Source organism: Salmo trutta, chromosome 19, assembly GCF_901001165.1.
Source record: "Salmo trutta chromosome 19, fSalTru1.1, whole genome shotgun sequence".
NCBI classification, from domain to species: domain Eukaryota; kingdom Metazoa; phylum Chordata; class Actinopteri; order Salmoniformes; family Salmonidae; genus Salmo; species Salmo trutta.
In genome coordinates, this window is record NC_042975.1 from 15,792,213 (window position 1) to 15,806,683 (window position 14,471).

Below are 14,471 nucleotides of genomic sequence, written 5' to 3' on the forward strand. Positions count from 1 at the left end.
TGGAGAGCACATTTCACGTTTCATTCTCAGAAAGCCACTTTGTCAACAGAAGACATCATCTGATTGAGCCAACTCTCGTGCCATGCTGTTGCTCAATTGGCAGTCATGCATGTCTGTGATTAATACCTGCGGTTATCTCCAAAGTCCATTTAAAGCAGTCCTGACCTCTGCTAGTGCCGTGCTATCCCCCTTTAGCTCGGTGACAGCCGTCTGTGGCTCCGCTGCATGGCTGGGGGGATTTCTAGAGATCTAATTAGCCTCAAGGGCCCCTTTGGATCTTGTACCTGCACTATCTCATGCCTTATTCAACAGAGCCACCGCCACAAGGCCACTTGGATTACCCTGCCACTCTCAGATGGGGTTCAAAGTTCAAATGTCACTGGTGGAGGGCATTTTCATCCCAGCGATATTGCGTGGAGTCGGTGTTAATGACAACCCCTGGGTTTATCTGTAGTTCAGGCCCAGGCAGGCTGCAGTGTGTTGGGATATTATTGTGTGTCGGCAAATAGAATGCTTTCTTTATGAGGGAGGAAAGTAAGGTCAGGCTATTACGGAAACGGCATTGCCTTGTCTAATGCAGCAGCTAAAACTTGTGTAATGGATTACCTATGGGGTGCATGAACACTGAACACTATTGCACTTTTGGGACATTGTAATGGGAGGATATTGCAATGTATAAACACAAATGTTTCAACTATAGAAGCTATGTTCAAAGAACGGGGTCCAAAGAGGAATCCCAAAGTATGTCTAACACCTATCCTCAACATCACACAAAGCATCAAAGCTGCAGTCTGAAAATGTTTTAATAAAATCCCTGACATCAACAGATGCTTGTGAGGAGGAGCCAGTCGGTGTACGGGCAGGCATCCACTCTGGTTATGAGAGCACAACACGGCAAGGCTGTCAAGTGTTGGAGTGAGGCCTGTGGTTGGCTGCCTCTGAGTCTCCAACTGTCTCCACCGAAGGGGAAGTGACAGGCGGGGATTGACCATGACAGCATCCATACATTCATTACCTCTCTCACCTGTCCCGCTGGTGGCTTTGTATGCAACTTTTTTCCAAAGCGATGCCGATTTGTCTGGGATTAAGTGTCATGCTAATGGCTAGGCCCTGGGGAGGAGGATGATTTGTCTCTCTTGCCCTAAAAACCTAAACCCTCCCCCCACAATATGGTGCCCTTATCTATAATTAATAATTCTATTGGAGCCGAATCGCCAACATCTTAACTCTCCCCTCTCCCTGCCTGTGATCGGCCACTTCATACTCCCCACTAAGTAACCAACTTTAAATTAGTGGGCAAAAATGCATCCACTAAGGGGGGAATAATTAACTAATACCTCTGGAATATATCATGGTTTAAACAAGGGAGGATGAATCGATAATGCTAATTAGGGTTCTCCTTCCTTGCCTCTGCCCAAGGCCCCAAAGGGTTTGCATCGAAGGGTTCCATCGATCCCACCCAAAATGATGGCTGATGGAAAACAGATTGGGGGGATTTGGCATCACCTCATTAAGCCTGATTTGAGGATGCATCCATGATTGATCTCTAGCCGATTCATATTCAGTTCCCTTCACCTTTCAAATGATTACTGAGCTATTTCAATATTACAGTATTCCCAGCTCTCCTCATTTTCTTCCCTCTATCCCTTCCTCTCGCTCACTTTACGTGTGCATTTGAAATGGTACACTATTCGTTATATAGTGCACTACTTTTAACCAGGCACTATTGAGATTAAGATCACTTTATTGGTCAATTGTACACAAAGTCCAACCGAAATTTAACCCAACCCATTCGAAAGACACATGTTTTTGGAGAGGTGCGGGGGGCTGCCACACTGGGTGCCGTTGCTGTGGGGGGTTAAATGTTTGCTCAAGGGCACAATGGCAGGCAATGGCATCTAATATTTGATACCAGCATCCCTCCGGTTGCCAGCTCACTTCCCGCCAGATTTCTCCCATTGGATCCGGGATTCGAACTGGCTGCTTGCTCGCCTCTCTAACCGTTAGGCTACCTGCCGCCCTGTTCAAGGGGCTCTGGTCAAAGTAGTGCACTATATAGGTGCCACTTGGGACGCAGCCTAAGTCATCTAAAATGTCAACTCTTCAGGTGCCCCAGATCTACTACTTTTTCTACCTGCTGTGAAACAGTTTGACACTGTTTTGCAAGTGTTACTTGGCCTTGAACAGGATGTTCTCTCAAGACTCACTCATTCTGATACGCCTTCCCATTTACCTGGACCTTGCAGACATACTGTATGCACAATGATTTAGTGATCTTGAATGTAACCAAATAGTATTCTAGCCGATCCTTACCGAGCACAGTTAGTCGGGCGGGGCGTGTTCTGATAGCTGCCTGGATGGCCTGGCACTCGAAGAAGGCGTCATCCTGCATTTCAGTTCTCTGAATCAAGAGGTGGTATTCACCCTTGCTGTGGTCTCCCACGATGTCATAACGTGGGTAGCCTGGAACACAAGAACACACATTGTTACTCTTGCGCACACACACACGCACACACACACACACACACACACACACACACACACACACACACACACACACACACACACCCCTTCATTATGTGTGTCTACACGCTAGGTTTTCCAATTATCCAGGGATATGGATTGCAATGCCCACTAGTTTAAAGAAACACAATTAAAGCAACAATTGGTTTTTCAGAGTGAGCTTGTTATTCCTTTCAGGAGAACACACACAATTATAATGGAGAACACACACGCGCACACACACGCGCACACACACGCGCACACACACTCACACACACATACACACACACACACACTCACACACTCACTACAATTATATATTTGATGTGGGCTGTGTTATTGTTGCTTTCCACTCCTTATAAGATTATACATCTTTACCACGGTAAAGGATGCACGTATAGTAGCTAATTACTTTCTCTGGCCACCTACAGTTATCCTTGGAGGAGGAGAGAAGAAAGGGAACAGTGGACTTTCTTGTTTTTCCTTCCTCAAATAAAAAAATGGAGCATTAATCTGGCCTCCCGCACATAAATTGAGCAGCTGTCAGCCCTTGAGGGGATTCAATTCTCCCATCGCCAATTGTGTCGAGTCCAGTGTCTGCCGTAATAGCTACTATAACCCAGTTGAAAAACAAATGAGCGATATGTAATATCTAATAGACCATTTTATTAAGAAATAACATCACCCTAAACAGATCGGATATTGTTTTTAGCAAAGCAAGTACATTTTGTATCGGATCCACTGAATTGAAAATAATACGGCCTCTTTTAGCCTGTAATGAGTCTGTAGTCTATATTTATGATGTTGTGGAGATTCCTATTCTTATGTATGAATGTGTTACATAACAAAAATAACACAATGTTAGAGGTGATACACTAACTGCAATTATTATTTCTTTCCTTGGGAATTCTGTGCGTTGATACACAGGCAATGGATTCAAACGATTGAACCGCAAAGAGGAGTTTCCATTTTGAAAGAACAAATCCACAAAACTGACAATGTTCATTTGAGCTGTCAAAGGAGGGCTGATGGATGAAGAACAGAAACAACAGAGAGGTAAAACAGCAGCAACTATAGAAAGAAAATGCAGAAAGCTCTCTCAGAAAACACAACAAAAAAAACGCTGTTCAAAGTCAAGCTGCAAGATCCCTCCTTTATTTTCCAGGACCGATAAACAGGAAAAGAAATACCTGCTCTGGTGAATGAAGGGAAGGAGGGAGGAGCACACTGAAAGACTTTAAGAAATAAGGAGACCGGAAGAGGCAGGTAGGGGGTGTAAGGTGGGTTTTGGGGGGGGGGAGCAGCATTCAACCCAAATGGGCAAAGTAAATAACATTAATGCTCATTGATTTTCTCTAAAATACTGCTGTTCTACTGCCAAGGGATCAATGACAAGCCTAAATCATCATAGAAGCATTTTACTGAGCCATAGTGTAGAGACTAACTCTGGGAGAGACTAACTCCCACAACACTGCTGATACAAACAACATAATATGCCAGATGCCAACGTATAGGGCCTAGTAGTCTTACTTTGTTCACATACACTAATGCATTCATGTACTATATGTCTTGACCAGAGCATTAGAATTTCATTAGCTATTTCATGGTTAATGGCATTACTGATTTTGTAAGTTAATGCTGGTTGGTCATTCTCAATACATTCACCAAGGGGACCTGAACACTGTGCTAACCTCTGTTAATAAGATGCATAACAACATAAAACCACATTTTGAAGCAGTTTTCCCTCATAGGAAATTGATTAAACGCAAGAAACGGTATTTTTACTTTAACCTCTCACGAAGCATATGGGTTACACTTTACATTAAGGTACAAACCCTTTCTAAACCCTATCTCATCCCCTCATCCTATATATACAGTATATATAATATATATACATAACCAAAAGTATGTGGACACCTGCTCGTCCAACATCTCATTCCAAAATCATGGGCACTAATATGGAGTTGGTCCCCCCTTTGCTGCTATAACAGCCTCCACTCTTCTGGGAAGGCTTTCCTCCAGATGTTGGAACAATGTTGCGAGACTTGCTTCCATTCAGCCATAAGAGCATTAGTGAGGTTGGGTGATTAGGGGTGGCTCGCAGTTGACGCTAGAATTCATCCCAAAGTTGTTTGATAGGGTTGAGGTCAGGGCTCTGTTTAGGCCAGTCAGGTTCTTCCACACCGATCTCAATACACTATTTCTGTATGGACCTCGCTTTCTACATGGGGGCATTGTCATGCTGAAACAGGAAAGGGCCTCCCTCAAACTGTTGCTACAACGTTGGAAGCACAGTATCGTCGAGAATGTCATTGTATGCTGTAGCGTTAAGATTAAGGGGCCTAGCCCAAACCATGAAAAACAGCCCCAGACCATTATTCCTCCGCCACCAAACATTACAGTTGGCACTATGCATTGGGGCAGGGAGTGTTCTCCTGGTATCCGCCAAACCCAGATTCGTCTGTCTGACTGCCAGATGGTGAAGCGTGATTCATCCCGCCAGAGAATGCGTTTCCACTGCTCCAGAGTCCAAGCTTTACACCACTCCAGCCGACGCTTGGCATGGCACATGGTGATCTTAGGCTTCTGTGTATCTACTCGGCCATGGAAACCCATTTCATGAAGCTCCCGACGAACAGTTCTTGTGCTGACGTTGAATCCAGAGACAGTTTGGAACAAGTGAGTGTTGCAACCAAGGACAGACAATCCACTAATTTGAAAGGGTGTCCACATACTTTTGTATATACAGTATAATGTATGTATATTTTTCCTGTTTATATATTGTCCATAGTGTCTTTACACACCACAAATTTATATCCGGGACTCTGACGGCTCGTTCTGACATTTCTTAATATCTTGTTTCTTCTTCTTTTTTTGTCCTTTTCTTTTTTCCTTGGCATTATTTGTGTATTAGTATTGTACTGTTAGACATTTACTGCACTGCTGGAGCTAGGACCAAAAGCATTTTGTTGCATCTGCTTTAACATATTCTAATCTGTGTACGTGACATATAACCTTTGATTTGATTTGACTTTAATGTAAAGTGTTACCGGAAGCACATATAATCATATTTTATTTCTGAGAGGGGATTTGATTCTTCGGGGAATACTAATATACTGTACATAAGATCCCTGAGGAAACCATTTTTCCTCCCCTGGGGTGTTAGAGAGAGAGAGAGGAGGCACAGAATACATTCAATCCCAGAAATACATTAAGACCTGAGATCAAGTGTCAGGCGAGCGACCCAAAACCAAGTGGGAATGAATGGTGGAAGAAGCTGAAGACAAAAGCTTGTCAATTAAGGCAAACAATGTATAATAGCCCCAGGTATAACCTCTATAAAGGCGATGGATCCATTAAGATTAGTCAGACTCGACTTAGATCAATGCCGTGACTTAGATAGAAGAGGGTTTTGGCGGACGATGATGTATTTCAGTATGGAGGAGTGAGGACACCTAACTGACACATCAATGGGAGGAAACGGAAATGAACACTTTCAGATGTCCGTCCCAAATTGCACCCTATTCCCTAAATAGTGAATTCGTTTTGACCAGAGCCCTATTGGCCCTGGTCAAACGTAGTGCACTATAAAGGAAATAGGGTGCAATTTGGGACACATACTGAGTAGGGCCAGATCAAAGGGAACACAGGAGAGAAGGTGAAGGCCACATGTAAAGCGAGCACTCCCTTGCTCCGATTACAAAAAGTGGAAAAAGGAAGAGTCCAAATTACACGGGGAGAGCAATCAAGAGGCTAGGGTGCTGTCGATGCCATTGACAGTCAGACCCCTCCTTCAGCTTTTTTTGAAAACTAAACATTATCAGTTAAAAATATAATTTTCCCTCATTGACTTTGGCCTTTGATTTACAACACCACTTCATGGCCATAATCTGTCCTATTCAGACGAATATGGTAATTATGTTTAGCTTTAAGTGCCATTATCCTTTAGTGCTCGAGCCACTCTTTTAGCTCCTGATGATAGTTATGATAGCCATTAGGACAATAGTACGGTGTCAGTATGTGGCCTTGCTGCCTTCCTTCACATAGCTGTTGTGTTGACTAAGAGGTCTAATTTCCCTGTCGTCTCTAAAAGCAAACACTTTCCACAGTTCACACTGCCGGGAGAGAGCCTTTCCAGTTCACACTAGACCCCCCTATCATTGATCCGCCGTAAAGACATGGAATTTATCCCCATGGCAGGCACACAGACACAGACAGCTCCTCCCTCTCTCTCTCTCTCTCTCTCTCTCTCTCAATCTCCCAACTGTTACTATTATTCTCTCTCTCTTTTTCTCTCTCGCTCGCTCTTTCTCTCTCTCCCTAGCTCTCTCTTTCTCTTCTCTGAGCTGATAGTGATTTTTGGTTAAGCACCAGGAGGCCCCTGGGGACCCGGGCATTACACTGCACTTCAGTGACACAGGTGATGGGTCCCAGGATGCTACTAAAAGGACCTGAAGTGGGATTGTATGGACATAATGGGAAAGGATTGTTCTCCCAGGCCCAATTATGAAAACGCCATCCATTACAAAATATAACAAGGGACTGAGGCAAAAGCAGACCATGTCTTCAGGGGAAGACAATGTAACAGATTGGCATGGCAGGATTTGTGGAAGAAGAAAACAAATCTGATGCCATGGCATGGCATGGTACGCAAACTGTAGTCCATTGCCATATTGTAACCCCAGGTATATTTTCTGTCCTCTCTAGTGATGTTATTGAAAATTTTATTCAAATTGTTTATCTAGTCAAGTGGTCACGTCTCCTCAAAGACATTGATTGGGTAAAAGAGTTTGTAAGGTGGGTTGTTGATGCTGATTTATCCAGTATTTGACTTCACCTATCCAAACAACACACTACACACCGCTCTGAAAGATGATTGTGGGAAATAATTTCCTCTGGCAGCATCAGAGCAACGATACTGTCTTCAAAACAGCCCGAGGAAAGATTGGGGAAGCAGACACGCTGACGCTTTGGAAATTAGCAAAACGTGATTTAACCATCTGGCAGAGCAGCAGATGCTGCCATAAATTGCTGCAACTTTCAAATGTTGATTTTCTTCAACCCAGATGCAGTTTGGAGTGTCGGTGTGTAGGGTTAGTTGAGCTTAATATATTCTGGGAGATTGAGAAACAGTTTTTCTGGCTCTGGTGTTAATTTTCAAATACGTCTCACGCAACAACTGCAGTGTCGTAAGATGGCTAATGCAGAGGAGTAGGAGAATTGTGGAAACAACAAAGAAAATAATTATGGTAGTAATGTAATAGTACTCAAGCCGTAATCGATACACACTGATAATGGTATAACAAAAACATTTGTCTTTGCTCTTGTTGCCTCTAAATCAGGGTTGGGCAATTCCAGTCCTCGAGGGCCTGATTGTTGTCACAGTTTTGCCCCAGCTAACACACCTGACTCCAATAATCACCTAATGATGATCTTCAGTTTAGAATACAATTTGATTAATCAGCTGTGTTTGCTAGTGATGGAGAAAAATGTGACACCAATCAGGCCTTCGAGGACTGGAGTTGCCCACCCCTGCTCTAAATGAATAAAATAGCATATAATTACTTTGAGAATACATTTTTTGAGTGTGGATCCTACAGATGAAACTTGTGCAATTTTGACCATTTACCATATCACTTGCACTTATGACAATTTTACATTTGTGATTGGGCCCAATCCCCAATGTTTCTCTCCCGTTATGCAAAAAGCATATAAACCCCCTAATTTGTCTTTGTTTAATAATTCAGAAGAGGGTTCTGATTAAGCCACACCATGAAATACATTTGAAACACTTGTGAGAATTTGGAAAAACAGCAATTACACAATCAGTGTTTGTGACTCCTGTGCCACGTGAAGTGGCTCTTTTAATTAATGATCAAACTCTAATTAAATACTCCATTGCTCCATTGCATCGCTCTGTCATTTGGACCGATGTGACGAGTGACAGATACCTTTTTGATGAAGAGAGCGCGCATGGATTTCTTTTCAATTACGTGAAGGTAATGAAAGGAAAAAGTGCAGATCAATGGACATGTGAGCGACACAACAACAATTGAGAACCATGACAAAGAGACAGTTACTAAGGGAGAGAGCAGAATGGAGAGAGATGGACAGACAGAGGAGGGATATTGAGGCCACAGAAAAAGGATGTGTCCAAGAGAGGAGGGAAGGAGAAGAAGAGAGAAAGGAGGGTAACACTTTACATTAAGTTGTTCCTATTACTATGTAACTAATACAGTAATAACTGTGTTCATTTAGTAGTTACATAGGCTTTACTATGTAGTTAAATGAAAATAGGAATGTTGAGGAATCTGTTATTACACAACTGGTGAAGGTTTATCCACATGTGTAACTACTGATGTTACTACACATTTTCTTATTCCACTAAGTAAGTAATGTTTTGTAATTACACGTTTTAAAGTCACCGGTCAATTACCATGTCAATAAATGAAACCAAAATCTGACCTTGTTCCATGTAACTACAAGGTTCCGCTATCATTGAATCCACATGTAATGCCAGGGTTGATAAATAGGCTAGGACCAGGTAACAACAATTGTAACAAGCCACACCCTGTCATTAACTACTGGTAATTTTCAATTTGTTTATTTCTATGTTATGACCTGGATCAAAGGCTATACCGAATCAAGTCTAATATTAGAACAATGTAGCTACATAGGATATACTTTTAATTATAATATACCTACCCAGTAGCAAGCAACTTAATGTAAAGTGAAGTGAAATTTGTATTACTTTGTAGTTTCAATGTAAAAACCTTTGCAGACAATAGGCTAACCAGGAGAAATAAGGAGACAGGAGAACATTTTTCAGGTGGACTTTTCTTTAATGAATTTGACAAACATTCAGATTCAAACTATTCAAATTCAATTCCCCATTTCAGACTCAAAGAAATAACTACTTTAGTTTGTAGAAACACAGGGTGGCAAAAACTAGCTTGCTAGCATTTCACCATCATTCACTAATGTAGCTAGCTAGCTAGCTAGATGGCACTGGTAGCCTAATGTCAACACCTTTTCCACCTCAGTTAATAAACGTTACCAAATCATCATTAAAATCATGAAACATTTAGCTTACAATGTTATTTACATTTTTTTTTACTTACACTGCACTTTGCATATTATAAACCTTTAAAAACATTATAACTAAAGAGAGGTGAGAGGTCAGTGTGATATCACTTCCTGGCTTCTTATATTTCCAAATGTTCTTCTTTTGAATGTGCAAACTTACAATGTCCTTCACTAAATAGTGAACAAAAAGGTAAACAAAATGTTTGATGTTTTTATTTTTATTTTTTTGTATGTCCAGAGAGGAAGAGGAAGTGAGAGGCCCAACTTGGCGGAACGTCTGTCTTGAATTTGGTCAACAAAAAATGTAATGGCTTAAAGGTTCATTTTTTATGAGGTTATAATAATCCATGCCTTTTGGGAATGTTATAAAGTCCAAAAGTTATCGGTGTAGTTAGAAATTTGTCTGTCAGAAGTATGGAAATGTGTATATTTCAAGACATGGCATATAAGGGTGCAGTGAGATGGGTTGGAAGATACCTTTCTCATCAATCATCTTGAAAAAACGTATATACTTAAAAACTGAAAATCAACCAATGTCAGCCTTTAAATGCTTTATTATCCAAATGTTGAAAGATCTTGTCGGCGATGGAGAGAAATAAAATGGGGCAGTTTGAGGCCATGTGGCAGAGAGCGATTTTTTGCTTTAACTGGCTGTCCAAATCCACTGAAAGATCGGAAATCCTGTCTGCAACTGTGTTTCTAGTCAGGCTGATAATTGCAAAAGCCTGGCGCTTTTCAGGGCACACAATCTCCGCTGCCTTCATCATGCAGGTTTTTACAAATTCACCCTCACTAAATGGTTTTGAAGCCACTGCGATTTCATTAGCAATGAGGTAGCTAGCTTTCACTGCAGCGTCACTGATGTCTCGGCTGTGAGTAAACACAGACTGCTGTTTCTTCAGACCCGCCAGATCCGCGTCCATTTTTCTCTTTTAAAGGTTTTTTTACCTTTATTTAACTAGGAAAGTCAGTTAAGAACAAATTCTTACTTACAATGACGGCCTAGGAACAGTGGGTTAACTGCCCTGTTCAGGGGCGGAATGACAGATGTTTACCTTGTTAGCTCGGGGATTAGATCTAGCAACCTTTTGGTTACTAGCCCAATGCTCGAAGCACTAGGCTACCTGCCACCCCGGTTTAAATAGCATTCTAATCTTAGACAACAAATAAATATAGTAAAACAATAACTTCAAACACAGTCCATTCATCACTGGATTTCTTCAAATTGCTGTGTAGGAAAAGGATATCATCCACCATGCCTGGTCGCAGGCTCGAAGCTGGCTTCTCTATGAAATCACACATCCATCTGAAGGTGACGCTTTATCTTTTGGAACCACACAATTACCAGGTGGACAGTTGGCCTTTTGAAGCCATATAGGAAATCAACAAGATCCACAAGTGTTCTTTCACAGTAGCTGGCCTTATGTTATCCTCTTGAGCGTCTCATCCCGTTAGCGAGATCATTTTCCAGCGAAAACTCCTAGCGACATTAGCATAACGAAATTCAATATTTATTTTTTTCAAATATAGGACTGTCTCATATCGTTTTATAGATACACCTCTCTTGAATCGACCCTCGTTGTCCGATTTCAAAAAGGTTTTACAGGAAAAGCACAATATTAGATTATGTTAGAGGAGTACATGGTAAAAGTAGCATCATATGAATTTTCCGACCAAGCACATGCATCACATATAACCAAAAAACAGCTAAATGCAGCACTAACCTTTTACAAACTTCATCAGATGACACACCTAGGACATCATGTTACACACAGCATGCAATCTTTTGTTCAATAAAGGTCATATTTCTATATAAAAACAGCATTTTACATCGGCACCTAACGTTGACTAACTATTTTCCCATAAAATGCGTCCCGGGAAACAGTGCTACAATTTTATAAATTACTATTTGAAAACGATTTTTTTTTTTATATTGTCAATCTAAGATTTATAGATGAATATCTCTTGAAAACACCCGTCATAACAGATTTTAAATTAACTTTACAGGGTAATCACACTTTGAGATAAAAGGGGATGCGATACTCAGAAAATGAGCTAGAAAGCCTAGCTCGTCGCCATCTTGGAACAATCGCACATCACATCTGATCTTGTATAATATTGCCAATAATCCCTCACCTTTAGTTGTCTTCATCAGAAAGCACTTCCAGGGATCCCAGGTCCACGACAAATGTATTTTCGGTCAAAAAAGTCCATCCTTTATGTTCCATTAGCTTGCTGTTGTTAGCGCGTCCGAAGGCTGTAACCAAAGGTTGATACGGGCGCGGGACTTGGCTAACGAAAAATGACTTGTTTCCCTCCTTTAGGTTCGTTCAAACATGTCAAACGTTGTATAACATTAATCTTCAGGGCCTGTTTCAACAAGAGAGCCAATAAGATTCGAGTGGGACGATTTCATTGTGTTTCAAAACGTTTCCAAAGTTGGGGGCAGACACGGCCGCCGACGTCACAATGCTGATGGCCCTCCTACTGTGACCAATTGCCACATCGTCTCCTACACTGAGTTTCGACAGCAGAAGCCTCAAAACACTTTGTAAAGACTGGGGACATCTAGTGGAAGCACTGGAAAGTGCTCAATTATCATTTTTTCACGTTGTGAATTACAGGGAAGGCTGTGAAGTCGAGTCCACAATTCAGAATCCCACTTCCTGGTTCAATCGGTCTCGGGGTTTTGACTGCCATACGAGTTCTGTTATACTCACAGACACCATTCAAACAGTTTTAGAAACTTTAGGTTGTTTTCTATCCATATAAAATAAGTATATGCATGTCCTAGCTTCTGAGTTTGATTAGTAGGCCGTTGAAAATGGGAACGAATTTTTTCCAAAATGCGTGTGGCGCCCCCAGTGGTAGGATACACGCAAGAGGTTATCTGCAGTTTTGAACTGCACTGTCCCACTCCGTGGTGGATAGCATCAACTCTTCATTTATGTAATGGGCTGTAAGGCATAAGTGTCCTATTTTTCAAAATCGTCAGTCCACATGTCAAGTGTAATTGCGCCAAACTCCGGGACCATCCATCAGCTGATTTGTTTTGCTTGATGCAGGAGTCTAGTGCGATGGGATAGAGACTGACTGAAACATTCACATCGTCATTAATTTACAAAAGGATCGTCTAATAGCTCGGTTAGGTGTGGAAAAATCCCCCAATTTGTGCCACAGTTTTGACTACCAATAGACGGTCAGTCGGAGTTGAGTCCAATCGTAAAGTGTAGCATAAAGGCCAAAAAATGGCAAACTTGCAATGTATTCAATGCTTAAGTACTCTAAAATTGTACATTTCTAACTCAATATCAGAGACCAGATTTGCCATAACGAAAAATGCATAAACCCCTACAAATATATGAATTTATTATAATCCACAGAATAATTCAAACAAAATTAGCTGTAGCGAGAGGAGAGACTGCATAATAAAGACAATCAGAAAGAATGTCTTTAACCCTGCATTAAAATATTACTTATTTGAACGAAAGCCAGGAATGAGTGAATCACTCAGCCCTATGCTGTTCCTGTTTCTGTTGCCTGTTTGATTCTATGATCATCAAGCCTCATGCAACCGCAAAATGTTGGATAAAGCAATTTCACAAATCTGGCAGTTTTTAAGCTTTGCTATGCTGTGTTAATTAGAACAGACTCTGGTATTACTTATACTTTATTTAGTATTGTTTACAGTCTTCCAAACTGGCAAATTAATTATATTGTAATCTAACAGCACCTGTTTGTCATGCAACACTATCCCTTGCACTTTTGACAATGATTTTACATGAGGCCTAATTCACATTATATGCCTAAAATACTCATATCCACTAGGCTAATAAATAATACAATTTTGCCTTTTGATTATTTAACCTATATTATGTTATTTCAAGTTATCCCTTTGGAGCACATGCAAAAGTGATTTGGAGTTGTTGAACGGGAGTGACAAAATCTTTTGAATTGAATTTTGAATTTGAATGAACTGAATGATGAGGATGAAGAAGAAGAGATTGAGCTATTTAATATAGGTGTTTTATTTATTACATTTACTTGTGGAATGTTACCGAATAGATAACAACAATATAAATAATAATCTGGTGGCATTGGTAGAGAGTCAGGCGGATAATGGAGTGAAAGTGCACTGTACTGTAAGTATGCAACGACGTAGCCTTTCCAATAAATTGGAATACAAAAGAAGCCATTCACCCTTGATGGGCTATCAGCAGGACAATAGATTCTTGCCAAGTTTAGGGACTTTACCAGTATTTAATGGCATGTCACTTCACCTATCTCTTTGCATAGCCCACCACATGCACTGTTTTCTAACCACATCTGGATGGATTCCACAAGTAAATGTAATAAATTACTATGGGAATAAATATCACTGAATTACAGAAATATTGGAACAAAGTTGGCTAATGCAATTGAAGGCAACAAATTGTTGCTTACTGAAACACCCAAAGTCATCCAATTGTTATAATAGTATTTGAAGCAATAGCCTACCCGCATGTATTCAACTATTTCAGCACCGTTTCGCGCTGCTTTGAGACAAGCATGAAGACTGGTCTTGATAAATAAATACGATTTTTATTTTCACTGAATCTCTGTTTGGGTGTTGGTTAGCCTACAATTAGGGTGTGGAAATGTTAGGATTATTTTGCTCTTCCCTCCCAGTCGCTTAGTAGCCTAGGCCTACTCCCAACCGGTCACATTGTACAGCACCATATATTCCTAACGGAAACCCTGAGGCCAGAAATGCGTTTTCGTTATTCTTGGAATAGAGAAACCACGATATTAATCAATTTAATTAAGCTACATTTCTAACAGTATAAACAGCACAACAAATACAATAATAAATTATAATCAATCCCATACAGTCTGTTCTAACA

The 14,471-nt window shown here is 40.9% G+C and overlaps 1 protein-coding gene across 2 annotated transcripts in view; it reads right to left on the reverse strand.

Moving 5' to 3' along the window:
- kirrel3a (kirre like nephrin family adhesion molecule 3a) overlaps positions 1–14,471 on the reverse strand; it is a 261,823-nt gene that overhangs the window by 110,149 nt on the left and 137,203 nt on the right. For both annotated transcript variants that reach the window (XM_029699881.1, XM_029699880.1), the window contains exon 3: positions 2,314–2,463. In XM_029699881.1, the coding sequence (XP_029555741.1) occupies positions 2,314–2,463 (150 nt within the window). The remainder of the gene's footprint in view (positions 1–2,313; positions 2,464–14,471) is intronic.